This window comes from Patagioenas fasciata, chromosome 8 (genome assembly GCF_037038585.1).
Source record: "Patagioenas fasciata isolate bPatFas1 chromosome 8, bPatFas1.hap1, whole genome shotgun sequence".
NCBI classification, from domain to species: Eukaryota; Metazoa; Chordata; class Aves; order Columbiformes; family Columbidae; genus Patagioenas; species Patagioenas fasciata.
Genome location: NC_092527.1, coordinates 38451877 through 38479759, shown reverse-complemented (window position 1 = coordinate 38479759; position 27883 = coordinate 38451877). Strand labels below are relative to the sequence as shown.

At 54.6% G+C, this 27883-nt stretch overlaps 1 protein-coding gene across 1 annotated transcript in view; it reads right to left on the bottom strand.

Annotated features, from left to right (window-relative positions):
* LOC136104802 (cubilin-like) overlaps positions 1–27883 on the bottom strand; it is a 51796-nt gene that overhangs the window by 9190 nt on the left and 14723 nt on the right. The window contains exons 16-34 of the mRNA XM_065844037.2: positions 26994–27149; positions 26553–26767; positions 21624–21777; positions 21183–21397; positions 19834–19987; positions 19393–19607; positions 18044–18197; positions 17603–17817; positions 16254–16407; positions 14023–14237; positions 12674–12827; positions 12233–12447; positions 9094–9247; positions 6863–7077; positions 5514–5667; positions 5073–5287; positions 3724–3877; positions 1493–1707; positions 172–325 (exon numbers count right to left, since the gene is read on the bottom strand). Of these exons, the coding sequence (XP_065700109.1) occupies positions 172–325; positions 1493–1707; positions 3724–3877; positions 5073–5287; positions 5514–5667; positions 6863–7077; positions 9094–9247; positions 12233–12447; positions 12674–12827; positions 14023–14237; positions 16254–16407; positions 17603–17817; positions 18044–18197; positions 19393–19607; positions 19834–19987; positions 21183–21397; positions 21624–21777; positions 26553–26767; positions 26994–27149 (3477 nt within the window). The remainder of the gene's footprint in view (positions 1–171; positions 326–1492; positions 1708–3723; positions 3878–5072; positions 5288–5513; positions 5668–6862; positions 7078–9093; positions 9248–12232; positions 12448–12673; positions 12828–14022; positions 14238–16253; positions 16408–17602; positions 17818–18043; positions 18198–19392; positions 19608–19833; positions 19988–21182; positions 21398–21623; positions 21778–26552; positions 26768–26993; positions 27150–27883) is intronic.

The following is a 27883-nucleotide window of genomic DNA, read 5'->3' as shown; positions in this document are numbered from 1 at the left end:
GCATGAGGATCGGTGGGAGCTGCAGGGCTACAGCACCCAACCCATTTCCTGGCTTGGCCCGGGTGCTCAGGCAGAGGTAGCCAGGGCCTAGTGATGGGACGAAAATGCCCCTGAGCCCACAGAGCACTGGGCACCCTGCCCACACCACAGCTGCCTCCCCATCAGACTCACTCGACATCCAAGAACTGGAGTTCCACTCTGAGATGCGGGTCTGACAGCTGGATGCGCCACACGCATCGGGCATCATTGGGGTAGTTGTTGGGGTAGCCGGGGCTCTCAAATGAGCCGGACAAACCCTGAAGCAAGCCACCGCAGGAGGCATCCCCTGTGGAAAAGAGAAGAGCTCAGGGACAGGCAGAGAGCTCTTAAAATCCCGTGGCCAGAAGCTGTTGGAGAAGGGCAAAGGGCACAGCCAAGAGCAAGGAGGCTCTGCCACAGCCCCACAGAAACCCTCCCTCCCACACAGGTGGCTGTAGCTGAAGCCTCATCCCTGTGTCCCCCCAACCCACAGCACAGGTTGTGTTTGGCACACACAGTCACCCCATCGGTGGGGCTTGTCTGTCCAGTGGGACAGCTGGGGCAGCAGGTAACCTGACCTCTTAATCTCTCTGCATCTAAACATGGTCAATGACATGGGGTGAGTCAAACTGGAGCTCCATGGTGTTGCTCTGAGAAATCAGCAGGTGAGTGAGCAGCATTTGGCCTAAGAGGAACAACCTGCTCAGATCAACCCTCTCCAAAATCCAGGTACATTCCAGAGGTGCCCAGCCATGGGACAAGTGGCCCTGGGTACAAATTGGAACACAGGAGGTTCCCTTGGAACAACAGGAAACCCTTTTTCACTGTGAGGACTCTCCATCCTTAGAGAGAGCCAAAAGCCATCTGGACATGGTTTTGGGCAGCCAAAGCTAGGTGCACCTTTTTTTCCCAGGGCTACATCCAAATGTCTTGTAAAGGTCCCTACAAAGCTCAGCCAGCCTCTGTCTCTGTAATCCAGAAGTAGGGCAGGAGATCAACAGATCATTCAACTCCATCAGACAATACCTGAGCTCACTGACAAAGGGCAAATCGAGCTGGAGCTCCTTGGCACTGCAGACAGAGAGCAGCAGCTGCCCTCGTTCCTCAATGCCACTTCAGGTCCAAAAAAGGATTTCACTATACTGTGTGTGAACTCATTGGCCTCTACAGCTGCATAACAGAGGGTGCCATGAACAAGCAATACCTCTGGCTCCAATAAAGATCAGAAAACTCAATGATACTTTCACAGCAGCACTGGTGGGGGTGGAGAAAGCCCTGTACTTGACATCAGGCAAACCAACCAACTTCTGGAAGAAGTGTGGGGGCAGTCCTGACCAAAATGATGACCCTGGGACAAAACACCTGTCAATAAAACCAGAGGGTCTGGATGCCCGGGGGTGCCAGGACTCCTCAGGAGGACCTTCATGAAGAGTTTCTGCTTGTGCCATGGCAAAATGGACAGACTAGATCTTACCTGGGGTGCTGTTGGAAATGAGTAATGAGGTGTAATAGGCATCGAAACCTCTCCCAGCAACGCTATAGTCACTGTGAAACAGGACGGTCAGCTGGGACCCAGATGAAGTGAAGAATCTATAGTCATTACTGCAAACGTAGCCAAGGAGCGGGCTGTCTGTGGATCCACCATCGTAGACCTCGATGGCATCGTACTGACAGGTAGTGCCTTCCAGCCTGTGAAGGGAGAGGAGGGTCTGTCAACACCTCAGGCTGTACCACCTCTGAGCACAAGGACCAGCGGGAGCTGCAGGGCTCCAGCATCCCAACCCCATTCCTGGCCTGGCTCAGGCACACAGGCAGAGGTGGCCAGTGCTCTGTGATGGGGACGGAGCCATCCCTGAGCCTGCAGCAGACACTGGGCACCCTGCCCGCACCACAGCTGCCTCACCACCAGACTCACTCGACATCCAAGAACTGGAGCTCCACTCTGAGATTCGGCTCTGGCAGCTGGATGTACCACACGCAGTGGGCATCATTGGGGTAGGCATTGGGGTAGCCGGGGCTCTGGAATGAGCCGAACAAACCCTGAAGCAAGCCACCACAGGAGTTGTTCCCTGTGGAAAGGAACAGAGCTCAGGAAAAGGCAGAAAGTTCTTGAGATCCTGTGACCAGAAGATGTTGGAGAAGGGCATGACCACCAGCAAGGAGGCTCTGCCACAGCCCCACAGAGACCCTCCATCCCTCCCACACACGTGGCTGCACCTGAAGCCTCATCCTGGTATGCCCCCAGCCCACAGCACAGGTTGTGTTCGGCACGGGTAGTCACCTCCATGGGTGTAGCTACTCTATCCAGTGGCAGACCTCATCAGGTGATAACCCAACCCGTCAATCCTTATGACTGAAGTGTATTGAAGGACACAGGAGATTTTGAACTGGAGCTCCCTGGTGGTACAGGGAGAAATCAGCAGGTGAATGAACAGCATTTGGCCTAAGAGGAACAACCTGCTGGGAGACAACCCTCTCCAAAAGCCAGGCTCTTTCCATTGGCGCCCAGTGACGGCACAAGTGACACTGGGTACAAACTGAAACACAGGAGGTTCCCTTGGAATATCAGGAAATTCTTTTGCACTGTGAGGGTGACTAAGCATGGGCACATGGTCCCCACAGAGGTGCTGGAGTCTGGATCCTTTGAAAACATCAAGCACCATCTGGACATGGACATGGGCATTCTGCTCTAGGTGATCCTGCAATAATCAGAGGCTATGACCACATGGACTCTAAAGGTCCCTTCCAAGCTCAACCATCCTCTCATTCTTAGACTGTGAGCTGGGTCAGGAGACGAGCAGAACCCCCAGGACCTCCAGGTCCTACCTGAGCTCAGTAACAAAGGGCAAATGGAGTTGGAGCTCCCTGGGGGTGCAGGCAGAGAGCAGCAGCTGTGCTCGCTCATCCAAGACTTCCCAACTGCAAAAAGGAGTTCACTGCACTGCATGTGAACTCATTGCCCCTTGTTGATTCGGGAAGACAAGTAGTAACACTGACCAGGAATACTGGCCTCTGCGACTGAAGCAAAATGGGTGTAGCACTGGCTGAGTTGGAAAAAGCCCTGTCCCTGTCATTCAGCAAAGAAACCTCCTTCTGCCAGCAAAGTGGGGGCATTTGGTCCAAAACGATGACCCCAGGACAAAACACTTGTCTGTGTGGCCAGAGGGTCTGGATGCTCAGAGGTGCCTGGACCCCTCAGAAGGTCCTTCAAGAAGAGTTTCTGCTTCTGCCACATCAAAGCATGCAGGACAGAGGGAATCTTACCCGTGGTGTTGTTGGATGCAGGAAATGAGCTGTAGGAGGCCTCAAAACCTCTTTGGGTGACGCTGAAGTCACTGCGAAACAGGACGGTCAGCTGGGACCCAGAAGAATTAAAGATGCTATGGTTGTTACTGCAAACAGAGCCGAGGAGCGGGCTGTACGTGGACCCACCGTCATAGACCTCGATGGCATCGTACTGACAGGTAGTGCCTTCCAGCCTGTGAAGGGAGAGGAGGGTCTGTCAACACCTCAGGCTGTACCACCTCTGAGCACAAGGACCAGCGGGAGCTGCAGGGCTCCAGCATCCCAACCCCATTCCTGGCCTGGCTCAGGCACACAGGCAGAGGTGGCCAGTGCTCCGTGATGGGGACGGAGCCATCCCTGAGCCTGCAGCAGACACTGGGCAGTCTGCCCACACCACAGCTGCCTCACCACCAGACTCACTCGACATCCAAGAACTGGAGCTCCACTCTGAGATTCTGCTCTGGCAGCTGGATGTACCACACGCAGTGGGCATCATTGGGATAGGCGTTGGGGTAGCCAGGGCTCTGGAATGAGCCAGACAAACCCTGAAGCAAGCCACCACAGGAGTTGTTCCCTGTGGAAAGGAACAGAGCTCAGGAAAAGGCAGAAAGCTCTTGAGATCCTGTGGCCAGAAGATGTTGGAGAAGGGCATGACCACCAGCAAGGAGGCTCTGCCACAGCCCCACAGAGACCCTCCATCCCTCCTACACACGTGGCTGCACCTGAAGCCTCATCCTGGTATGCCCCCAGCCCACAGCACAGGTTGTGCTCGGCACGGGTAGTCACCCCCATGGGTGCAGCTACTCTATCCAGTGGCACACCTCATCAGGAGATAACCCAACCCGTCAATCCTTATGACTGAAGTGTTTTGAAGGACACAGGAGATTTTGAACTGGAGCTCCCTGGTGGTACAGGGAGAAATCAGCAGGTGAATGAACAGCATTTGGCCTAAGAGGAACAACCTGCTGGGAGACAACCCTCTCCAAAAGCCAGGCTCTTTCCATTGGCGCCCAGTGACGGCACAAGTGACACTGGGTACAAACTGAAATACAGGAGGTTCCCTTGGAATGTCAGGAAACTCTTTTGCACTGTGAGGGTGACTAAGCATGGGCACATGGTCCCCACAGAGGTGCTGGAGTCTGGATCCTTTGAAAACATCAAGCACCATCTGGACATGGACATGGGCATTCTGCTCTAGGTGATCCTGCAATAATCAGAGGCTATGACCACATGGACTCTAAAGGTCCCTTCCAAGCTCAACCATCCTCTCATTCTTAGACTGTGAGCTGGGTCAGGAGACGAGCAGAACCCCCAGGACCTCCAGGTCCTACCTGAGCTCAGCAACAAAGGGCAAATGGAGTTGGAGCTCCCTGGGGGTGCAGGCAGAGAGCAGCAGCTGTGCTCGCTCATCCAAGACTTCTCAACCGCAAAAAGGAGTTCACTGCGCTGTATGTGAACTCATTGCCCCTTGTTGATTCGGGAAGACAAGTAGTAACACTGACCAGGAATACTGGCCTCTGCGACTGAAGCAAAATGGGTGTAGCACTGGCTGAGTTGGAAAAAGCCCTGTCCCTGTCATTCAGCAAAGAAACCTCCTTCTGCCAGCAAAGTGGGGGCATTTGGTCCAAAACGATGACCCCAGGACAAAACACTTGTCTGTGTGGCCAGAGGGTCTGGATGCTCAGAGGTGCCTGGACCCCTCAGAAGGTCCTTCAAGAAGAGTTTCTGCTTCTGCCACATCAAAGCATGCAGGACAGAGGGAATCTTACCCGTGGTGTTGTTGGATGCAGGAAATGAGCTGTAGGAGGCCTCAAAACCTCTTTGGGTGACGCTGAAGTCACTGCGAAACAGGACGGTCAGCTGGGACCCAGAAGAATTAAAGATGCTATGGTTGTTACTGCAAACAGAGCCGAGGAGCGGGCTGTACGTGGACCCACCGTCATAGACCTCGATGGCATCGTACTGACAGGTAGTGCCTTCCAGCCTGTGAAGGGAGAGGAGGGTCTGTCAACACCTCAGGCTGTACCACCTCTGAGCACAAGGACCAGCGGGAGCTGCAGGGCTCCAGCATCCCAACCCCATTCCTGGCCTGGCTCAGGCACACAGGCAGAGGTGGCCAGTGCTCCGTGATGGGGACGGAGCCATCCCTGAGCCTGCAGCAGACACTGGGCACCCTGCCCACACCACAGCTGCCTCACCACCAGACTCACTCGACATCCAAGAACTGGAGCTCCACTCTGAGATTCTGCTCTGGCAGCTGGATGTACCACACGCAGTGGGCATCATTGGGATAGGCGTTGGGGTAGCCAGGGCTCTGGAATGAGCCAGACAAACCCTGAAGCAAGCCACCACAGGAGTTGTTCCCTGTGGAAAGGAACAGAGCTCAGGAAAAGGCAGAAAGCTCTTGAGATCCTGTGGCCAGAAGATGTTGGAGAAGGGCATGACCACCAGCAAGGAGGCTCTGCCACAGCCCCACAGAGACCCTCCATCCCTCCTACACACGTGGCTGCACCTGAAGCCTCATCCTGGTATGCCCCCAGCCCACAGCACAGGTTGTGCTCGGCACGGGTAGTCACCCCCATGGGTGCAGCTACTCTATCCAGTGGCACACCTCATCAGGAGATAACCCAACCCGTCAGTCCTTATGACTGAAGTGTATTGAAGGACACAGGAGATTTTGAACTGGAGCTCCCTGGTGGTACAGGGAGAAATCAGCAGATGAACGAACAGCATTTGGCCTAAGAGGAACCACCTGCTGGGAGACAACCCTCTCCAAAAGCCAGGCTCTTTCCATTGGTGCCCAGTGATGGCACAAGTGACACTGGGTACAAACTGAAATACAGGAGGTTCCCTTGGAATGTCAGGAAACTCTTTTGCACTGTGAGGGTGACTAAGCATGGGCACATGGTCCCCACAGAGGTGCTGGAGTCTGGATCCTTTGAAAACATCAAGCACCATCTGGACATGGACATGGGCATTCTGCTCTAGGTGATCCTGCAATAATCAGAGGCTATGACCACATGGACTCTAAAGGTCCCTTCCAAGCTCAACCATCCTCTCATTCTTAGACTGTCAGCTGGGTCAGGAGACGAGCAGAACCCCCAGGACCTCCAGGTCCTACCTGAGCTCAGTAACAAAGGGCAAATGGAGTTGGAGCTCCCTGGGGGTGCAGGCAGAGAGCAGCAGCTGTGCTCGCTCATCCAAGAGTTCTCAACCGCAAAAAGGAGTTCACTGCGCTGTATGTGAACCCATTGCCCCTTGTTGATTCGGGAAGACAAGTAGTAACACTGACCAGGAATACTGGCCTCTGCGACTGAAGCAAAATGGGTGTAGCACTGGCTGAGTTGGAAAAAGCCCTGTCCCTGTCATTCAGCAAAGAAACCTCCTTCTGCCAGCAAAGTGGGGGCATTTGGTCCAAAACGATGACCCCAGGACAAAACACTTGTCTGTGTGGCCAGAGGGTCTGGATGCTCAGAGGTGCCTGGACCCCTCAGAAGGTCCTTCAAGAAGAGTTTCTGCTTCTGCCACATCAAAGCATGCAGGACAGAGGGAATCTTACCCGTGGTGTTGTTGGATGCAGGAAATGAGCTGTAGGAGGCCTCAAAACCTCTTCGGGTGACACTGAAGTCACTGCGAAACAGGACGGTCAGCTGGGACCCAGAAGAATTAAAGATGCTATGGTTGTTACTGCAAACAGAGCCGAGGAGCGGGCTGTACGTGGACCCACCGTCATAGACCTCGATGGCATCGTACTGACAGGTAGTGCCTTCCAGCCTGTGAAGGGAGAGGAGGGTCTGTCAACACCTCAGGCTGTACCACCTCTGAGCACAAGGACCAGCGGGAGCTGCAGGGCTCCAGCATCCCAACCCCATTCCTGGCCTGGCTCAGGCACACAGGCAGAGGTGGCCAGTGCTCCGTGATGGGGACGGAGCCATCCGTGAGCCTGCAGCAGACACTGGGCACCCTGCCCACACCACAGCTGCCTCACCACCAGACTCACTCGACATCCAAGAACTGGAGCTCCACTCTGAGATTCGGCTCTGGCAGCTGGATGTACCACACGCAGTGGGCATCATTGGGATAGGCGTTGGGGTAGCCAGGGCTCTGGAATGAGCCAGACAAACCCTGAAGCAAGCCACCGCAGGAGTTGTTCCCTGTGGAAAGGAACAGAGCTCAGGAAAAGGCAGAAAGCTCTTGAGATCCTGTGGCCAGAAGATGTTGGAGAAGGGCATGACCACCAGCAAGGAGGCTCTGCCACAGCCCCACAGAGACCCTCCATCCCTCCTACACACGTGGCTGCACCTGAAGCCTCATCCTGGTATGCCCCCAGCCCACAGCACAGGTTGTGCTCGGCACGGGTAGTCACCCCCATGGGTGCAGCTACTCTATCCAGTGGCACACCTCATCAGGAGATAACCCAACCCGTCAATCCTTATGACTGAAGTGTATTGAAGGACACAGGAGATTTTGAACTGGAGCTCCCTGGTGGTACAGGGAGAAATCAGCAGATGAACGAGCAGCATTTGGCCTAAGAGGAACCACCTGCTGGGAGACAACCCTCTCCAAAAGCCAGGGTCTTTCCATTGGTGCCCAGTGATGGCACAAGTGACACTGGGTACAAACTGAAATACAGGAGGTTCCCTTGGAATGTCAGGAAACTCTTTTGCACTGTGAGGGTGACTAAGCATGGGCACATGGTCCCCACAGAGGTGCTGGAGTCTGGATCCTTTGAAAACATCAAGCACCATCTGGACATGGACATGGGCATTCTGCTCTAGGTGATCCTGCAATAATCAGAGGCTATGACCACATGGACTCTAAAGGTCCCTTCCAAGCTCAACCATCCTCTCATTCTTAGACTGTCAGCTGGGTCAGGAGACGAGCAGAACCCCCAGGACCTCCAGGTCCTACCTGAGCTCAGTAACAAAGGGCAAATGGAGTTGGAGCTCCCTGGGGGTGCAGGCAGAGAGCAGCAGCTGTGCTCGCTCATCCAAGACTTCTCAACCGCAAAAAGGAGTTCACTGCGCTGTATGTGAACTCATTGCCCCTTGTTGATTCGGGAAGACAAGTAATAACACTGACCAGGAATACTGGCCTCTGCGACTGAAGCAAAATGGGTGTAGCACTGGCTGAGTTGGAAAAAGCCCTGTCCCTGTCATTCAGCAAAGAAACCTCCTTCTGCCAGCAAAGTGGGGGCATTTGGTCCAAAACGATGACCCCAGGACAAAACACTTGTCTGTGTGGCCAGAGGGTCTGGATGCTCAGAGGTGCCTGGACCCCTCAGAAGGTCCTTCAAGAAGAGTTTCTGCTTCTGCCACATCAAAGCATGCAGGACAGAGGGAATCTTACCCGTGGTGTTGTTGGATGCAGGAAATGAGCTGTAGGAGGCCTCAAAACCTCTTTGGGTGACGCTGAAGTCACTGCGAAACAGGACGGTCAGCTGGGACCCAGAAGAATTAAAGATGCTATGGTTGTTACTGCAAACAGAGCCGAGGAGCGGGCTGTACGTGGACCCACCGTCATAGACCTCGATGGCATCGTACTGACAGGTAGTGCCTTCCAGCCTGTGAAGGGAGAGGAGGGTCTGTCAACACCTCAGGCTGTACCACCTCTGAGCACAAGGACCAGCGGGAGCTGCAGGGCTCCAGCATCCCAACCCCATTCCTGGCCTGGCTCAGGCACACAGGCAGAGGTGGCCAGTGCTCCGTGATGGGGACGGAGCCATCCCTGAGCCTGCAGCAGACACTGGGCAGTCTGCCCACACCACAGCTGCCTCACCACCAGACTCACTCGACATCCAAGAACTGGAGCTCCACTCTGAGATTCTGCTCTGGCAGCTGGATGTACCACACGCAGTGGGCATCATTGGGATAGGCGTTGGGGTAGCCAGGGCTCTGGAATGAGCCAGACAAACCCTGAAGCAAGCCACCACAGGAGTTGTTCCCTGTGGAAAGGAACAGAGCTCAGGAAAAGGCAGAAAGCTCTTGAGATCCTGTGGCCAGAAGATGTTGGAGAAGGGCATGACCACCAGCAAGGAGGCTCTGCCACAGCCCCACAGAGACCCTCCATCCCTCCTACACACGTGGCTGCACCTGAAGCCTCATCCTGGTATGCCCCCAGCCCACAGCACAGGTTGTGCTCGGCACGGGTAGTCACCCCCATGGGTGCAGCTACTCTATCCAGTGGCACACCTCATCAGGAGATAACCCAACCCGTCAATCCTTATGACTGAAGTGTTTTGAAGGACACAGGAGATTTTGAACTGGAGCTCCCTGGTGGTACAGGGAGAAATCAGCAGGTGAATGAACAGCATTTGGCCTAAGAGGAACAACCTGCTGGGAGACAACCCTCTCCAAAAGCCAGGCTCTTTCCATTGGCGCCCAGTGACGGCACAAGTGACACTGGGTACAAACTGAAATACAGGAGGTTCCCTTGGAATGTCAGGAAACTCTTTTGCACTGTGAGGGTGACTAAGCATGGGCACATGGTCCCCACAGAGGTGCTGGAGTCTGGATCCTTTGAAAACATCAAGCACCATCTGGACATGGACATGGGCATTCTGCTCTAGGTGATCCTGCAATAATCAGAGGCTATGACCACATGGACTCTAAAGGTCCCTTCCAAGCTCAACCATCCTCTCATTCTTAGACTGTGAGCTGGGTCAGGAGACGAGCAGAACCCCCAGGACCTCCAGGTCCTACCTGAGCTCAGCAACAAAGGGCAAATGGAGTTGGAGCTCCCTGGGGGTGCAGGCAGAGAGCAGCAGCTGTGCTCGCTCATCCAAGACTTCTCAACCGCAAAAAGGAGTTCACTGCGCTGTATGTGAACTCATTGCCCCTTGTTGATTCGGGAAGACAAGTAGTAACACTGACCAGGAATACTGGCCTCTGCGACTGAAGCAAAATGGGTGTAGCACTGGCTGAGTTGGAAAAAGCCCTGTCCCTGTCATTCAGCAAAGAAACCTCCTTCTGCCAGCAAAGTGGGGGCATTTGGTCCAAAACGATGACCCCAGGACAAAACACTTGTCTGTGTGGCCAGAGGGTCTGGATGCTCAGAGGTGCCTGGACCCCTCAGAAGGTCCTTCAAGAAGAGTTTCTGCTTCTGCCACATCAAAGCATGCAGGACAGAGGGAATCTTACCCGTGGTGTTGTTGGATGCAGGAAATGAGCTGTAGGAGGCCTCAAAACCTCTTTGGGTGACGCTGAAGTCACTGCGAAACAGGACGGTCAGCTGGGACCCAGAAGAATTAAAGATGCTATGGTTGTTACTGCAAACAGAGCCGAGGAGCGGGCTGTACGTGGACCCACCGTCATAGACCTCGATGGCATCGTACTGACAGGTAGTGCCTTCCAGCCTGTGAAGGGAGAGGAGGGTCTGTCAACACCTCAGGCTGTACCACCTCTGAGCACAAGGACCAGCGGGAGCTGCAGGGCTCCAGCATCCCAACCCCGTTCCTGGCCTGGCTCAGGCACACAGGCAGAGGTGGCCAGTGCTCCGTGATGGGGACGGAGCCATCCGTGAGCCTGCAGCAGACACTGGGCACCCTGCCCACACCACAGCTGCCTCACCACCAGACTCACTCGACATCCAAGAACTGGAGCTCCACTCTGAGATTCGGCTCTGGCAGCTGGATGTACCACACGCAGTGGGCATCATTGGGATAGGCGTTGGGGTAGCCAGGGCTCTGGAATGAGCCAGACAAACCCTGAAGCAAGCCACCGCAGGAGTTGTTCCCTGTGGAAAGGAACAGAGCTCAGGAAAAGGCAGAAAGCTCTTGAGATCCTGTGGCCAGAAGATGTTGGAGAAGGGCATGACCACCAGCAAGGAGGCTCTGCCACAGCCCCACAGAGACCCTCCATCCCTCCTACACACGTGGCTGCACCTGAAGCCTCATCCTGGTATGCCCCCAGCCCACAGCACAGGTTGTGCTCGGCACGGGTAGTCACCCCCATGGGTGCAGCTACTCTATCCAGTGGCACACCTCATCAGGAGATAACCCAACCCGTCAATCCTTATGACTGAAGTGTATTGAAGGACACAGGAGATTTTGAACTGGAGCTCCCTGGTGGTACAGGGAGAAATCAGCAGATGAACGAGCAGCATTTGGCCTAAGAGGAACCACCTGCTGGGAGACAACCCTCTCCAAAAGCCAGGGTCTTTCCATTGGTGCCCAGTGATGGCACAAGTGACACTGGGTACAAACTGAAATACAGGAGGTTCCCTTGGAATGTCAGGAAACTCTTTTGCACTGTGAGGGTGACTAAGCATGGGCACATGGTCCCCACAGAGGTGCTGGAGTCTGGATCCTTTGAAAACATCAAGCACCATCTGGACATGGACATGGGCATTCTGCTCTAGGTGATCCTGCAATAATCAGAGGCTATGACCACATGGACTCTAAAGGTCCCTTCCAAGCTCAACCATCCTCTCATTCTTAGACTGTCAGCTGGGTCAGGAGACGAGCAGAACCCCCAGGACCTCCAGGTCCTACCTGAGCTCAGTAACAAAGGGCAAATGGAGTTGGAGCTCCCTGGGGGTGCAGGCAGAGAGCAGCAGCTGTGCTCGCTCATCCAAGACTTCTCAACCGCAAAAAGGAGTTCACTGCGCTGTATGTGAACTCATTGCCCCTTGTTGATTCGGGAAGACAAGTAGTAACACTGACCAGGAATACTGGCCTCTGCGACTGAAGCAAAATGGGTGTAGCACTGGCTGAGTTGGAAAAAGCCCTGTCCCTGTCATTCAGCAAAGAAACCTCCTTCTGCCAGCAAAGTGGGGGCATTTGGTCCAAAACGATGACCCCAGGACAAAACACTTGTCTGTGTGGCCAGAGGGTCTGGATGCTCAGAGGTGCCTGGACCCCTCAGAAGGTCCTTCAAGAAGAGTTTCTGCTTCTGCCACATCAAAGCATGCAGGACAGAGGGAATCTTACCCGTGGTGTTGTTGGATGCAGGAAATGAGCTGTAGGAGGCCTCAAAACCTCTTTGGGTGACGCTGAAGTCACTGCGAAACAGGACGGTCAGCTGGGACCCAGAAGAATTAAAGATGCTATGGTTGTTACTGCAAACAGAGCCGAGGAGCGGGCTGTACGTGGACCCACCGTCATAGACCTCGATGGCATCGTACTGACAGGTAGTGCCTTCCAGCCTGTGAAGGGAGAGGAGGGTCTGTCAACACCTCAGGCTGTACCACCTCTGAGCACAAGGACCAGCGGGAGCTGCAGGGCTCCAGCATCCCAACCCCATTCCTGGCCTGGCTCAGGCACACAGGCAGAGGTGGCCAGTGCTCCGTGATGGGGACGGAGCCATCCCTGAGCCTGCAGCAGACACTGGGCAGTCTGCCCACACCACAGCTGCCTCACCACCAGACTCACTCGACATCCAAGAACTGGAGCTCCACTCTGAGATTCTGCTCTGGCAGCTGGATGTACCACACGCAGTGGGCATCATTGGGATAGGCGTTGGGGTAGCCAGGGCTCTGGAATGAGCCAGACAAACCCTGAAGCAAGCCACCACAGGAGTTGTTCCCTGTGGAAAGGAACAGAGCTCAGGAAAAGGCAGAAAGCTCTTGAGATCCTGTGGCCAGAAGATGTTGGAGAAGGGCATGACCACCAGCAAGGAGGCTCTGCCACAGCCCCACAGAGACCCTCCATCCCTCCTACACACGTGGCTGCACCTGAAGCCTCATCCTGGTATGCCCCCAGCCCACAGCACAGGTTGTGCTCGGCACGGGTAGTCACCCCCATGGGTGCAGCTACTCTATCCAGTGGCACACCTCATCAGGAGATAACCCAACCCGTCAATCCTTATGAATGAAGTGTTTTGAAGGACACAGGAGATTTTGAACTGGAGCTCCCTGGTGGTACAGGGAGAAATCAGCAGGTGAATGAACAGCATTTGGCCTAAGAGGAACAACCTGCTGGGAGACAACCCTCTCCAAAAGCCAGGCTCTTTCCATTGGCGCCCAGTGACGGCACAAGTGACACTGGGTACAAACTGAAATACAGGAGGTTCCCTTGGAATGTCAGGAAACTCTTTTGCACTGTGAGGGTGACTAAGCATGGGCACATGGTCCCCACAGAGGTGCTGGAGTCTGGATCCTTTGAAAACATCAAGCACCATCTGGACATGGACATGGGCATTCTGCTCTAGGTGATCCTGCAATAATCAGAGGCTATGACCACATGGACTCTAAAGGTCCCTTCCAAGCTCAACCATCCTCTCATTCTTAGACTGTGAGCTGGGTCAGGAGACGAGCAGAACCCCCAGGACCTCCAGGTCCTACCTGAGCTCAGCAACAAAGGGCAAATGGAGTTGGAGCTCCCTGGGGGTGCAGGCAGAGAGCAGCAGCTGTGCTCGCTCATCCAAGACTTCTCAACCGCAAAAAGGAGTTCACTGCGCTGTATGTGAACTCATTGCCCCTTGTTGATTCGGGAAGACAAGTAGTAACACTGACCAGGAATACTGGCCTCTGCGACTGAAGCAAAATGGGTGTAGCACTGGCTGAGTTGGAAAAAGCCCTGTCCCTGTCATTCAGCAAAGAAACCTCCTTCTGCCAGCAAAGTGGGGGCATTTGGTCCAAAACGATGACCCCAGGACAAAACACTTGTCTGTGTGGCCAGAGGGTCTGGATGCTCAGAGGTGCCTGGACCCCTCAGAAGGTCCTTCAAGAAGAGTTTCTGCTTCTGCCACATCAAAGCATGCAGGACAGAGGGAATCTTACCCGTGGTGTTGTTGGATGCAGGAAATGAGCTGTAGGAGGCCTCAAAACCTCTTCGGGTGACACTGAAGTCACTGCGAAACAGGACGGTCAGCTGGGACCCAGAAGAATTAAAGATGCTATGGTTGTTACTGCAAACAGAGCCGAGGAGCGGGCTGTACGTGGACCCACCGTCATAGACCTCGATGGCATCGTACTGACAGGTAGTGCCTTCCAGCCTGTGAAGGGAGAGGAGGGTCTGTCAACACCTCAGGCTGTACCACCTCTGAGCACAAGGACCAGCGGGAGCTGCAGGGCTCCAGCATCCCAACCCCATTTCTGGCCTGGCTCAGGCACACAGGCAGAGGTGGCCAGTGCTCCGTGATGGGGACGGAGCCATCCCTGAGCCTGCAGCAGACACTGGGCACCCTGCCCACACCACAGCTGCCTCACCACCAGACTCACTCGACATCCAAGAACTGGAGCTCCACTCTGAGATTCGGCTCTGGCAGCTGGATGTACCACACGCAGTGGGCATCATTGGGATAGGCGTTGGGGTAGCCAGGGCTCTGGAATGAGCCAGACAAACCCTGAAGCAAGCCACCGCAGGAGTTGTTCCCTGTGGAAAGGAACAGAGCTCAGGAAAAGGCAGAAAGCTCTTGAGATCCTGTGGCCAGAAGATGTTGGAGAAGGGCATGACCACCAGCAAGGAGGCTCTGCCACAGCCCCACAGAGACCCTCCATCCCTCCTACACACGTGGCTGCACCTGAAGCCTCATCCTGGTATGCCCCCAGCCCACAGCACAGGTTGTGCTCGGCACGGGTAGTCACCCCCATGGGTGCAGCTACTCTATCCAGTGGCACACCTCATCAGGAGATAACCCAACCCGTCAGTCCTTATGACTGAAGTGTATTGAAGGACACAGGAGATTTTGAACTGGAGCTCCCTGGTGGTACAGGGAGAAATCAGCAGATGAACGAACAGCATTTGGCCTAAGAGGAACCACCTGCTGGGAGACAACCCTCTCCAAAAGCCAGGCTCTTTCCATTGGTGCCCAGTGATGGCACAAGTGACACTGGGTACAAACTGAAATACAGGAGGTTCCCTTGGAATGTCAGGAAACTCTTTTGCACTGTGAGGGTGACTAAGCATGGGCACATGGTCCCCACAGAGGTGCTGGAGTCTGGATCCTTTGAAAACATCAAGCACCATCTGGACATGGACATGGGCATTCTGCTCTAGGTGATCCTGCAATAATCAGAGGCTATGACCACATGGACTCTAAAGGTCCCTTCCAAGCTCAACCATCCTCTCATTCTTAGACTGTCAGCTGGGTCAGGAGACGAGCAGAACCCCCAGGACCTCCAGGTCCTACCTGAGCTCAGTAACAAAGGGCAAATGGAGTTGGAGCTCCCTGGGGGTGCAGGCAGAGAGCAGCAGCTGTGCTCGCTCATCCAAGACTTCTCAACCGCAAAAAGGAGTTCACTGCGCTGTATGTGAACCCATTGCCCCTTGTTGATTCGGGAAGACAAGTAGTAACACTGACCAGGAATACTGGCCTCTGCGACTGAAGCAAAATGGGTGTAGCACTGGCTGAGTTGGAAAAAGCCCTGTCCCTGTCATTCAGCAAAGAAACCTCCTTCTGCCAGCAAAGTGGGGGCATTTGGTCCAAAACGATGACCCCAGGACAAAACACTTGTCTGTGTGGCCAGAGGGTCTGGATGCTCAGAGGTGCCTGGACCCCTCAGAAGGTCCTTCAAGAAGAGTTTCTGCTTCTGCCACATCAAAGCATGCAGGACAGATGGAATCTTACCCGTGGTGTTGTTGGATGCAGGAAATGAGCTGTAGGAGGCCTCAAAACCTCTTTGGGTGACGCTGAAGTCACTGCGAAACAGGACGGTCAGCTGGGACCCAGAAGAATTAAAGATGCTATGGTCGTTACTGCAAACAGAGCCGAGGAGCGGGCTGTACGTGGACCCACCGTCATAGACCTCGATGGCATCGTACTGACAGGTAGTGCCTTCCAGCCTGTGAAGGGAGAGGAGGGTCTGTCAACACCTCAGGCTGTACCACCTCTGAGCACAAGGACCAGCGGGAGCTGCAGGGCTCCAGCATCCCAACCCCATTCCTGGCCTGGCTCAGGCACACAGGCAGAGGTGGCCAGTGCTCCGTGATGGGGACGGAGCCATCCCTGAGCCTGCAGCAGACACTGGGCAGTCTGCCCACACCACAGCTGCCTCACCACCAGACTCACTCGACATCCAAGAACTGGAGCTCCACTCTGAGATTCTGCTCTGGCAGCTGGATGTACCACACGCAGTGGGCATCATTGGGATAGGCGTTGGGGTAGCCAGGGCTCTGGAATGAGCCAGACAAACCCTGAAGCAAGCCACCACAGGAGTTGTTCCCTGTGGAAAGGAACAGAGCTCAGGAAAAGGCAGAAAGCTCTTGAGATCCTGTGGCCAGAAGATGTTGGAGAAGGGCATGACCACCAGCAAGGAGGCTCTGCCACAGCCCCACAGAGACCCTCCATCCCTCCTACACACGTGGCTGCACCTGAAGCCTCATCCTGGTATGCCCCCAGCCCACAGCACAGGTTGTGCTCGGCACGGGTAGTCACCCCCATGGGTGCAGCTACTCTCTCCAGTGGCACACCTCATCAGGAGATAACCCAACCCGTCAATCCTTATGACTGAAGTGTTTTGAAGGACACAGGAGATTTTGAACTGGAGCTCCCTGGTGGTACAGGGAGAAATCAGCAGGTGAATGAACAGCATTTGGCCTAAGAGGAACAACCTGCTGGGAGACAACCCTCTCCAAAAGCCAGGCTCTTTCCATTGGCGCCCAGTGACGGCACAAGTGACACTGGGTACAAACTGAAATACAGGAGGTTCCCTTGGAATGTCAGGAAACTCTTTTGCACTGTGAGGGTGACTAAGCATGGGCACATGGTCCCCACAGAGGTGCTGGAGTCTGGATCCTTTGAAAACATCAAGCACCATCTGGACATGGACATGGGCATTCTGCTCTAGGTGATCCTGCAATAATCAGAGGCTATGACCATATGGACTCTAAAGGTCCCTTCCAAGCTCAACCATCCTCTCATTCTTAGACTGTGAGCTGGGTCAGGAGACGAGCAGAACCCCCAGGACCTCCAGGTCCTACCTGAGCTCAGCAACAAAGGGCAAATGGAATTGGAGCTCCCTGGGGGTGCAGGCAGAGAGCAGCAGCTGTGCTCGCTCATCCAAGACTTCTCAACCACAAAAAGGAGTTCACTGCACTGCATGTGAACTCATTGCCCCTTGTTGATTCGGGAAGACAAGTAGTAACACTGACCAGGAATACTGGCCTCTGCGACTGAAGCAAAATGGGTGTAGCACTGGCTGAGTTGGAAAAAGCCCTGTCCCTGTCATTCAGCAAAGAAACCTCCTTCTGCCAGCAAAGTGGGGGCATTTGGTCCAAAACGATGACCCCAGGACAAAACACTTGTCTGTGTGGCCAGAGGGTCTGGATGCTCAGAGGTGCCTGGACCCCTCAGAAGGTCCTTCAAGAAGAGTTTCTGCTTCTGCCACATCAAAGCATGCAGGACAGATGGAATCTTACCCGTGGTGTTGTTGGATGCAGGAAATGAGCTGTAGGAGGCCTCAAAACCTCTTTGGGTGACGCTGAAGTCACTGCGAAACAGGACGGTCAGCTGGGACCCAGAAGAATTAAAGATGCTATGGTCGTTACTGCAAACAGAGCCGAGGAGCGGGCTGTACGTGGACCCACCGTCATAGACCTCGATGGCATCGTACTGACAGGTAGTGCCTTCCAGCCTGTGAAGGGAGAGGAGGGTCTGTCAACACCTCAGGCTGTACCACCTCTGAGCACAAGGACCAGCGGGAGCTGCAGGGCTCCAGCATCCCAACCCCATTCCTGGCCTGGCTCAGGCACACAGGCAGAGGTGGCCAGTGCTCCGTGATGGGGACGGAGCCATCCCTGAGCCTGCAGCAGACACTGGGCACCCTGCCCACACCACAGCTGCCTCACCACCAGACTCACTCGACATCCAAGAACTGGAGCTCCACTCTGAGATTCTGCTCTGGCAGCTGGATGTACCACACGCAGTGGGCATCATTGGGATAGGCGTTGGGGTAGCCAGGGCTCTGGAATGAGCCAGACAAACCCTGAAGCAAGCCACCACAGGAGTTGTTCCCTGTGGAAAGGAACAGAGCTCAGGAAAAGGCAGAAAGCTCTTGAGATCCTGTGGCCAGAAGATGTTGGAGAAGGGCATGACCACCAGCAAGGAGGCTCTGCCACAGCCCCACAGAGACCCTCCATCCCTCCTACACACGTGGCTGCACCTGAAGCCTCATCCTGGTATGCCCCCAGCCCACAGCACAGGTTGTGCTCGGCACGGGTAGTCACCCCCATGGGTGCAGCTACTCTCTCCAGTGGCACACCTCATCAGGAGATAACCCAACCCGTCAATCCTTATGACTGAAGTGTTTTGAAGGACACAGGAGATTTTGAACTGGAGCTCCCTGGTGGTACAGGGAGAAATCAGCAGGTGAATGAACAGCATTTGGCCTAAGAGGAACAACCTGCTGGGAGACAACCCTCTCCAAAAGCCAGGCTCTTTCCATTGGCGCCCAGTGACGGCACAAGTGACACTGGGTACAAACTGAAATACAGGAGGTTCCCTTGGAATGTCAGGAAACTCTTTTGCACTGTGAGGGTGACTAAGCATGGGCACATGGTCCCCACAGAGGTGCTGGAGTCTGGATCCTTTGAAAACATCAAGCACCATCTGGACATGGACATGGGCATTCTGCTCTAGGTGATCCTGCAATAATCAGAGGCTATGACCATATGGACTCTAAAGGTCCCTTCCAAGCTCAACCATCCTCTCATTCTTAGACTGTGAGCTGGGTCAGGAGACGAGCAGAACCCCCAGGACCTCCAGGTCCTACCTGAGCTCAGCAACAAAGGGCAAATGGAATTGGAGCTCCCTGGGGGTGCAGGCAGAGAGCAGCAGCTGTGCTCGCTCATCCAAGACTTCTCAACCACAAAAAGGAGTTCACTGCACTGCATGTGAACTCATTGCCCCTTGTTGATTCGGGAAGACAAGTAGTAACACTGACCAGGAATACTGGCCTCTGCGACTGAAGCAAAATGGGTGTAGCACTGGCTGAGTTGGAAAAAGCCCTGTCCCTGTCATTCAGCAAAGAAACCTCCTTCTGCCAGCAAAGTGGGGGCATTTGGTCCAAAACGATGACCCCAGGACAAAACACTTGTCTGTGTGGCCAGAGGGTCTGGATGCTCAGAGGTGCCTGGACCCCTCAGAAGGTCCTTCAAGAAGAGTTTCTGCTTCTGCCACATCAAAGCATGCAGGACAGATGGAATCTTACCCGTGGTGTTGTTGGATGCAGGAAATGAGCTGTAGGAGGCCTCAAAACCTCTTCGGGTGACACTGAAGTCACTGCGAAACAGGACGGTCAGCTGGGACCCAGAAGAATTAAAGATGCTATGGTCGTTACTGCAAACAGAGCCGAGGAGCGGGCTGTACGTGGACCCACCGTCATAGACCTCGATGGCATCGTACTGACAGGTAGTGCCTTCCAGCCTGTGAAGGGAGAGGAGGGTCTGTCAACACCTCAGGCTGTACCACCTCTGAGCACAAGGACCAGCGGGAGCTGCAGGGCTCCAGCATCCCAACCCCATTCCTGGCCTGGCTCAGGCACACAGGCAGAGGTGGCCAGTGCTCCGTGATGGGGACGGAGCCATCCCTGAGCCTGCAGCAGACACTGGGCAGTCTGCCCACACCACAGCTGCCTCACCACCAGACTCACTCGACATCCAAGAACTGGAGCTCCACTCTGAGATTCTGCTCTGGCAGCTGGATGTACCACACGCAGTGGGCATCATTGGGATAGGCGTTGGGGTAGCCAGGGCTCTGGAATGAGCCAGACAAACCCTGAAGCAAGCCACCACAGGAGTTGTTCCCTGTGGAAAGGAACAGAGCTCAGGAAAAGGCAGAAAGCTCTTGAGATCCTGTGGCCAGAAGATGTTGGAGAAGGGCATGACCACCAGCAAGGAGGCTCTGCCACAGCCCCACAGAGACCCTCCATCCCTCCTACACACGTGGCTGCACCTGAAGCCTCATCCTGGTATGCCCCCAGCCCACAGCACAGGTTGTGCTCGGCACGGGTAGTCACCCCCATGGGTGCAGCTACTCTATCCAGTGGCACACCTCATCAGGAGATAACCCAACCCGTCAATCCTTATGACTGAAGTGTTTTGAAGGACACAGGAGATTTTGAACTGGAGCTCCCTGGTGGTACAGGGAGAAATCAGCAGGTGAATGAACAGCATTTGGCCTAAGAGGAACAACCTGCTGGGAGACAACCCTCTCCAAAAGCCAGGCTCTTTCCATTGGCGCCCAGTGACGGCACAAGTGACACTGGGTACAAACTGAAATACAGGAGGTTCCCTTGGAATGTCAGGAAACTCTTTTGCACTGTGAGGGTGACTAAGCATGGGCACATGGTCCCCACAGAGGTGCTGGAGTCTGGATCCTTTGAAAACATCAAGCACCATCTGGACATGGACATGGGCATTCTGCTCTAGGTGATCCTGCAATAATCAGAGGCTATGACCATATGGACTCTAAAGGTCCCTTCCAAGCTCAACCATCCTCTCATTCTTAGACTGTGAGCTGGGTCAGGAGACGAGCAGAACCCCCAGGACCTCCAGGTCCTACCTGAGCTCAGCAACAAAGGGCAAATGGAATTGGAGCTCCCTGGGGGTGCAGGCAGAGAGCAGCAGCTGTGCTCGCTCATCCAAGACTTCTCAACCACAAAAAGGAGTTCACTGCACTGCATGTGAACTCATTGCCCCTTGTTGATTCGGGAAGACAAGTAGTAACACTGACCAGGAATACTGGCCTCTGCGACTGAAGCAAAATGGGTGTAGCACTGGCTGAGTTGGAAAAAGCCCTGTCCCTGTCATTCAGCAAAGAAACCTCCTTCTGCCAGCAAAGTGGGGGCATTTGGTCCAAAACGATGACCCCAGGACAAAACACTTGTCTGTGTGGCCAGAGGGTCTGGATGCTCAGAGGTGCCTGGACCCCTCAGAAGGTCCTTCAAGAAGAGTTTCTGCTTCTGCCACATCAAAGCATGCAGGACAGAGGGAATCTTACCCGTGGTGTTGTTGGATGCAGGAAATGAGCTGTAGGAGGCCTCAAAACCTCTTTGGGTGACGCTGAAGTCACTGCGAAACAGGACGGTCAGCTGGGACCCAGAAGAATTAAAGATGCTATGGTTGTTACTGCAAACAGAGCCGAGGAGCGGGCTGTACGTGGACCCACCGTCATAGACCTCGATGGCATCGTACTGACAGGTAGTGCCTTCCAGCCTGTGAAGGGAGAGGAGGGTCTGTCAACACCTCAGGCTGTACCACCTCTGAGCACAAGGACCAGCGGGAGCTGCAGGGCTCCAGCATCCCAACCCCATTCCTGGCCTGGCTCAGGCACACAGGCAGAGGTGGCCAGTGCTCCGTGATGGGGACGGAGCCATCCCTGAGCCTGCAGCAGACACTGGGCAGTCTGCCCACACCACAGCTGCCTCACCACCAGACTCACTCGACATCCAAGAACTGGAGCTCCACTCTGAGATTCTGCTCTGGCAGCTGGATGTACCACACGCAGTGGGCATCATTGGGATAGGCGTTGGGGTAGCCAGGGCTCTGGAATGAGCCAGACAAACCCTGAAGCAAGCCACCACAGGAGTTGTTCCCTGTGGAAAGGAACAGAGCTCAGGAAAAGGCAGAAAGCTCTTGAGATCCTGTGGCCAGAAGATGTTGGAGAAGGGCATGACCACCAGCAAGGAGGCTCTGCCACAGCCCCACAGAGACCCTCCATCCCTCCTACACACGTGGCTGCACCTGAAGCCTCATCCTGGTATGCCCCCAGCCCACAGCACAGGTTGTGCTCGGCACGGGTAGTCACCCCCATGGGTGCAGCTACTCTATCCAGTGGCACACCTCATCAGGAGATAACCCAACCCGTCAATCCTTATGACTGAAGTGTTTTGAAGGACACAGGAGATTTTGAACTGGAGCTCCCTGGTGGTACAGGGAGAAATCAGCAGGTGAATGAACAGCATTTGGCCTAAGAGGAACAACCTGCTGGGAGACAACCCTCTCCAAAAGCCAGGCTCTTTCCATTGGCGCCCAGTGACGGCACAAGTGACACTGGGTACAAACTGAAATACAGGAGGTTCCCTTGGAATGTCAGGAAACTCTTTTGCACTGTGAGGGTGACTAAGCATGGGCACATGGTCCCCACAGAGGTGCTGGAGTCTGGATCCTTTGAAAACATCAAGCACCATCTGGACATGGACATGGGCATTCTGCTCTAGGTGATCCTGCAATAATCAGAGGCTATGACCATATGGACTCTAAAGGTCCCTTCCAAGCTCAACCATCCTCTCATTCTTAGACTGTGAGCTGGGTCAGGAGACGAGCAGAACCCCCAGGACCTCCAGGTCCTACCTGAGCTCAGCAACAAAGGGCAAATGGAATTGGAGCTCCCTGGGGGTGCAGGCAGAGAGCAGCAGCTGTGCTCGCTCATCCAAGACTTCTCAACCACAAAAAGGAGTTCACTGCACTGCATGTGAACTCATTGCCCCTTGTTGATTCGGGAAGACAAGTAGTAACACTGACCAGGAATACTGGCCTCTGCGACTGAAGCAAAATGGGTGTAGCACTGGCTGAGTTGGAAAAAGCCCTGTCCCTGTCATTCAGCAAAGAAACCTCCTTCTGCCAGCAAAGTGGGGGCATTTGGTCCAAAACGATGACCCCAGGACAAAACACTTGTCTGTGTGGCCAGAGGGTCTGGATGCTCAGAGGTGCCTGGACCCCTCAGAAGGTCCTTCAAGAAGAGTTTCTGCTTCTGCCACATCAAAGCATGCAGGACAGATGGAATCTTACCCGTGGTGTTGTTGGATGCAGGAAATGAGCTGTAGGAGGCCTCAAAACCTCTTCGGGTGACACTGAAGTCACTGCGAAACAGGACGGTCAGCTGGGACCCAGAAGAATTAAAGATGCTATGGTCGTTACTGCAAACAGAGCCGAGGAGCGGGCTGTACGTGGACCCACCGTCATAGACCTCGATGGCATCGTACTGACAGGTAGTGCCTTCCAGCCTGTGAAGGGAGAGGAGGGTCTGTCAACACCTCAGGCTGTACCACCTCTGAGCACAAGGACCAGCGGGAGCTGCAGGGCTCCAGCATCCCAACCCCATTCCTGGCCTGGCTCAGGCACACAGGCAGAGGTGGCCAGTGCTCCGTGATGGGGACGGAGCCATCCCTGAGCCTGCAGCAGACACTGGGCAGTCTGCCCACACCACAGCTGCCTCACCACCAGACTCACTCAACATCCAAGAACTGGAGCTCCACTCTGAGATTCTGCTCCGGCAGCTCGATGATCCACACGCAGTGGGCATCATTGGGGTAGGCGTTGGGGTAGCCAGGGCTCTGGAATGAGCCAGACAAACCCTGAAGCAAGCCACCACAGGAGTTGTTCCCTGTGAAAAGGAACAGAGCTCAGGAAAAGGCAGAAAGCTCTTGAGATCCTGTGGCCAGAAGATGTTGGAGAAGGGCATGACCACCAGCAAGGAGGCTCTGCCACAGCCCCACAGAGACCCTCCATCCCTCCTACACACGTGGCTGCACCTGAAGCCTCATCCTGGTATGCCCCCAGCCCACAGCACAGGTTGTGCTCGGCACGGGTAGTCACCCCCATGGGTGCAGCTACTCTATCCAGTGGCACACCTCATCAGGAGATAACCCAACCCGTCAATCCTTATGACTGAAGTGTTTTGAAGGACACAGGAGATTTTGAACTGGAGCTCCCTGGTGGTACAGGGAGAAATCAGCAGGTGAATGAACAGCATTTGGCCTAAGAGGAACAACCTGCTGGGAGACAACCCTCTCCAAAAGCCAGGCTCTTTCCATTGGCGCCCAGTGACGGCACAAGTGACACTGGGTACAAACTGAAATACAGGAGGTTCCCTTGGAATGTCAGGAAACTCTTTTGCACTGTGAGGGTGACTAAGCATGGGCACATGGTCCCCACAGAGGTGCTGGAGTCTGGATCCTTTGAAAACATCAAGCACCATCTGGACATGGACATGGGCATTCTGCTCTAGGTGATCCTGCAATAATCAGAGGCTATGACCATATGGACTCTAAAGGTCCCTTCCAAGCTCAACCATCCTCTCATTCTTAGACTGTGAGCTGGGTCAGGAGACGAGCAGAACCCCCAGGACCTCCAGGTCCTACCTGAGCTCAGCAACAAAGGGCAAATGGAATTGGAGCTCCCTGGGGGTGCAGGCAGAGAGCAGCAGCTGTGCTCGCTCATCCAAGACTTCTCAACCACAAAAAGGAGTTCACTGCACTGCATGTGAACTCATTGCCCCTTGTTGATTCGGGAAGACAAGTAGTAACACTGACCAGGAATACTGGCCTCTGCGACTGAAGCAAAATGGGTGTAGCACTGGCTGAGTTGGAAAAAGCCCTGTCCCTGTCATTCAGCAAAGAAACCTCCTTCTGCCAGCAAAGTGGGGGCATTTGGTCCAAAACGATGACCCCAGGACAAAACACTTGTCTGTGTGGCCAGAGGGTCTGGATGCTCAGAGGTGCCTGGACCCCTCAGAAGGTCCTTCAAGAAGAGTTTCTGCTTCTGCCACATCAAAGCATGCAGGACAGATGGAATCTTACCCGTGGTGTTGTTGGATGCAGGAAATGAGCTGTAGGAGGCCTCAAAACCTCTTCGGGTGACACTGAAGTCACTGCGAAACAGGACGGTCAGCTGGGACCCAGAAGAATTAAAGATGCTATGGTCGTTACTGCAAACAGAGCCGAGGAGCGGGCTGTACGTGGACCCACCGTCATAGACCTCGATGGCATCGTACTGACAGGTAGTGCCTTCCAGCCTGTGAAGGGAGAGGAGGGTCTGTCAACACCTCAGGCTGTACCACCTCTGAGCACAAGGACCAGCGGGAGCTGCAGGGCTCCAGCATCCCAACCCCATTCCTGGCCTGGCTCAGGCACACAGGCAGAGGTGGCCAGTGCTCCGTGATGGGGACGGAGCCATCCCTGAGCCTGCAGCAGACACTGGGCAGTCTGCCCACACCACAGCTGCCTCACCACCAGACTCACTCAACATCCAAGAACTGGAGCTCCACTCTGAGATTCTGCTCCGGCAGCTCGATGATCCACACGCAGTGGGCATCATTGGGGTAGGCGTTGGGGTAGCCAGGGCTCTGGAATGAGCCAGACAAACCCTGAAGCAAGCCACCACAGGAGTTGTTCCCTGTGAAAAGGAACAGAGCTCAGGAAAAGGCAGAAAGCTCTTGAGATCCTGTGGCCAGAAGATGTTGGAGAAGGGCATGACCACCAGCAAGGAGGCTCTGCCACAGCCCCACAGAGACCCTCCATCCCTCCTACACACGTGGCTGCACCTGAAGCCTCATCCTGGTATGCCCCCAGCCCACAGCACAGGTTGTGCTCGGCACGGGTAGTCACCCCCATGGGTGCAGCTACTCTATCCAGTGGCACACCTCATCAGGAGATAACCCAACCCGTCAATCCTTATGACTGAAGTGTTTTGAAGGACACAGGAGATTTTGAACTGGAGCTCCCTGGTGGTACAGGGAGAAATCAGCAGGTGAATGAACAGCATTTGGCCTAAGAGGAACAACCTGCTGGGAGACAACCCTCTCCAAAAGCCAGGCTCTTTCCATTGGCGCCCAGTGACGGCACAAGTGACACTGGGTACAAACTGAAATACAGGAGGTTCCCTTGGAATGTCAGGAAACTCTTTTGCACTGTGAGGGTGACTAAGCATGGGCACATGGTCCCCACAGAGGTGCTGGAGTCTGGATCCTTTGAAAACATCAAGCACCATCTGGACATGGACATGGGCATTCTGCTCTAGGTGATCCTGCAATAATCAGAGGCTATGACCATATGGACTCTAAAGGTCCCTTCCAAGCTCAACCATCCTCTCATTCTTAGACTGTGAGCTGGGTCAGGAGACGAGCAGAACCCCCAGGACCTCCAGGTCCTACCTGAGCTCAGCAACAAAGGGCAAATGGAATTGGAGCTCCCTGGGGGTGCAGGCAGAGAGCAGCAGCTGTGCTCGCTCATCCAAGACTTCTCAACCACAAAAAGGAGTTCACTGCACTGCATGTGAACTCATTGCCCCTTGTTGATTCGGGAAGACAAGTAGTAACACTGACCAGGAATACTGGCCTCTGCGACTGAAGCAAAATGGGTGTAGCACTGGCTGAGTTGGAAAAAGCCCTGTCCCTGTCATTCAGCAAAGAAACCTCCTTCTGCCAGCAAAGTGGGGGCATTTGGTCCAAAACGATGACCCCAGGACAAAACACTTGTCTGTGTGGCCAGAGGGTCTGGATGCTCAGAGGTGCCTGGACCCCTCAGAAGGTCCTTCAAGAAGAGTTTCTGCTTCTGCCACATCAAAGCATGCAGGACAGAGGGAATCTTACCCGTGGTGTTGTTGGATGCAGGAAATGAGCTGTAGGAGGCCTCAAAACCTCTTTGGGTGACGCTGAAGTCACTGCGAAACAGGACGGTCAGCTGGGACCCAGAAGAATTAAAGATGCTATGGTTGTTACTGCAAACAGAGCCGAGGAGCGGGCTGTACGTGGACCCACCGTCATAGACCTCGATGGCATCGTACTGACAGGTAGTGCCTTCCAGCCTGTGAAGGGAGAGGAGGGTCTGTCAACACCTCAGGCTGTACCACCTCTGAGCACAAGGACCAGCGGGAGCTGCAGGGCTCCAGCATCCCAACCCCATTCCTGGCCTGGCTCAGGCACACAGGCAGAGGTGGCCAGTGCTCCGTGATGGGGACGGAGCCATCCCTGAGCCTGCAGCAGACACTGGGCAGTCTGCCCACACCACAGCTGCCTCACCACCAGACTCACTCGACATCCAAGAACTGGAGCTCCACTCTGAGATTCTGCTCTGGCAGCTGGATGTACCACACGCAGTGGGCATCATTGGGATAGGCGTTGGGGTAGCCAGGGCTCTGGAATGAGCCAGACAAACCCTGAAGCAAGCCACCACAGGAGTTGTTCCCTGTGGAAAGGAACAGAGCTCAGGAAAAGGCAGAAAGCTCTTGAGATCCTGTGGCCAGAAGATGTTGGAGAAGGGCATGACCACCAGCAAGGAGGCTCTGCCACAGCCCCACAGAGACCCTCCATCCCTCCTACACACGTGGCTGCACCTGAAGCCTCATCCTGGTATGCCCCCAGCCCACAGCACAGGTTGTGCTCGGCACGGGTAGTCACCCCCATGGGTGCAGCTACTCTCTCCAGTGGCACACCTCATCAGGAGATAACCCAACCCGTCAATCCTTATGACTGAAGTGTTTTGAAGGACACAGGAGATTTTGAACTGGAGCTCCCTGGTGGTACAGGGAGAAATCAGCAGGTGAATGAACAGCATTTGGCCTAAGAGGAACAACCTGCTGGGAGACAACCCTCTCCAAAAGCCAGGCTCTTTCCATTGGCGCCCAGTGACGGCACAAGTGACACTGGGTACAAACTGAAATACAGGAGGTTCCCTTGGAATGTCAGGAAACTCTTTTGCACTGTGAGGGTGACTAAGCATGGGCACATGGTCCCCACAGAGGTGCTGGAGTCTGGATCCTTTGAAAACATCAAGCACCATCTGGACATGGACATGGGCATTCTGCTCTAGGTGATCCTGCAATAATCAGAGGCTATGACCATATGGACTCTAAAGGTCCCTTCCAAGCTCAACCATCCTCTCATTCTTAGACTGTGAGCTGGGTCAGGAGACGAGCAGAACC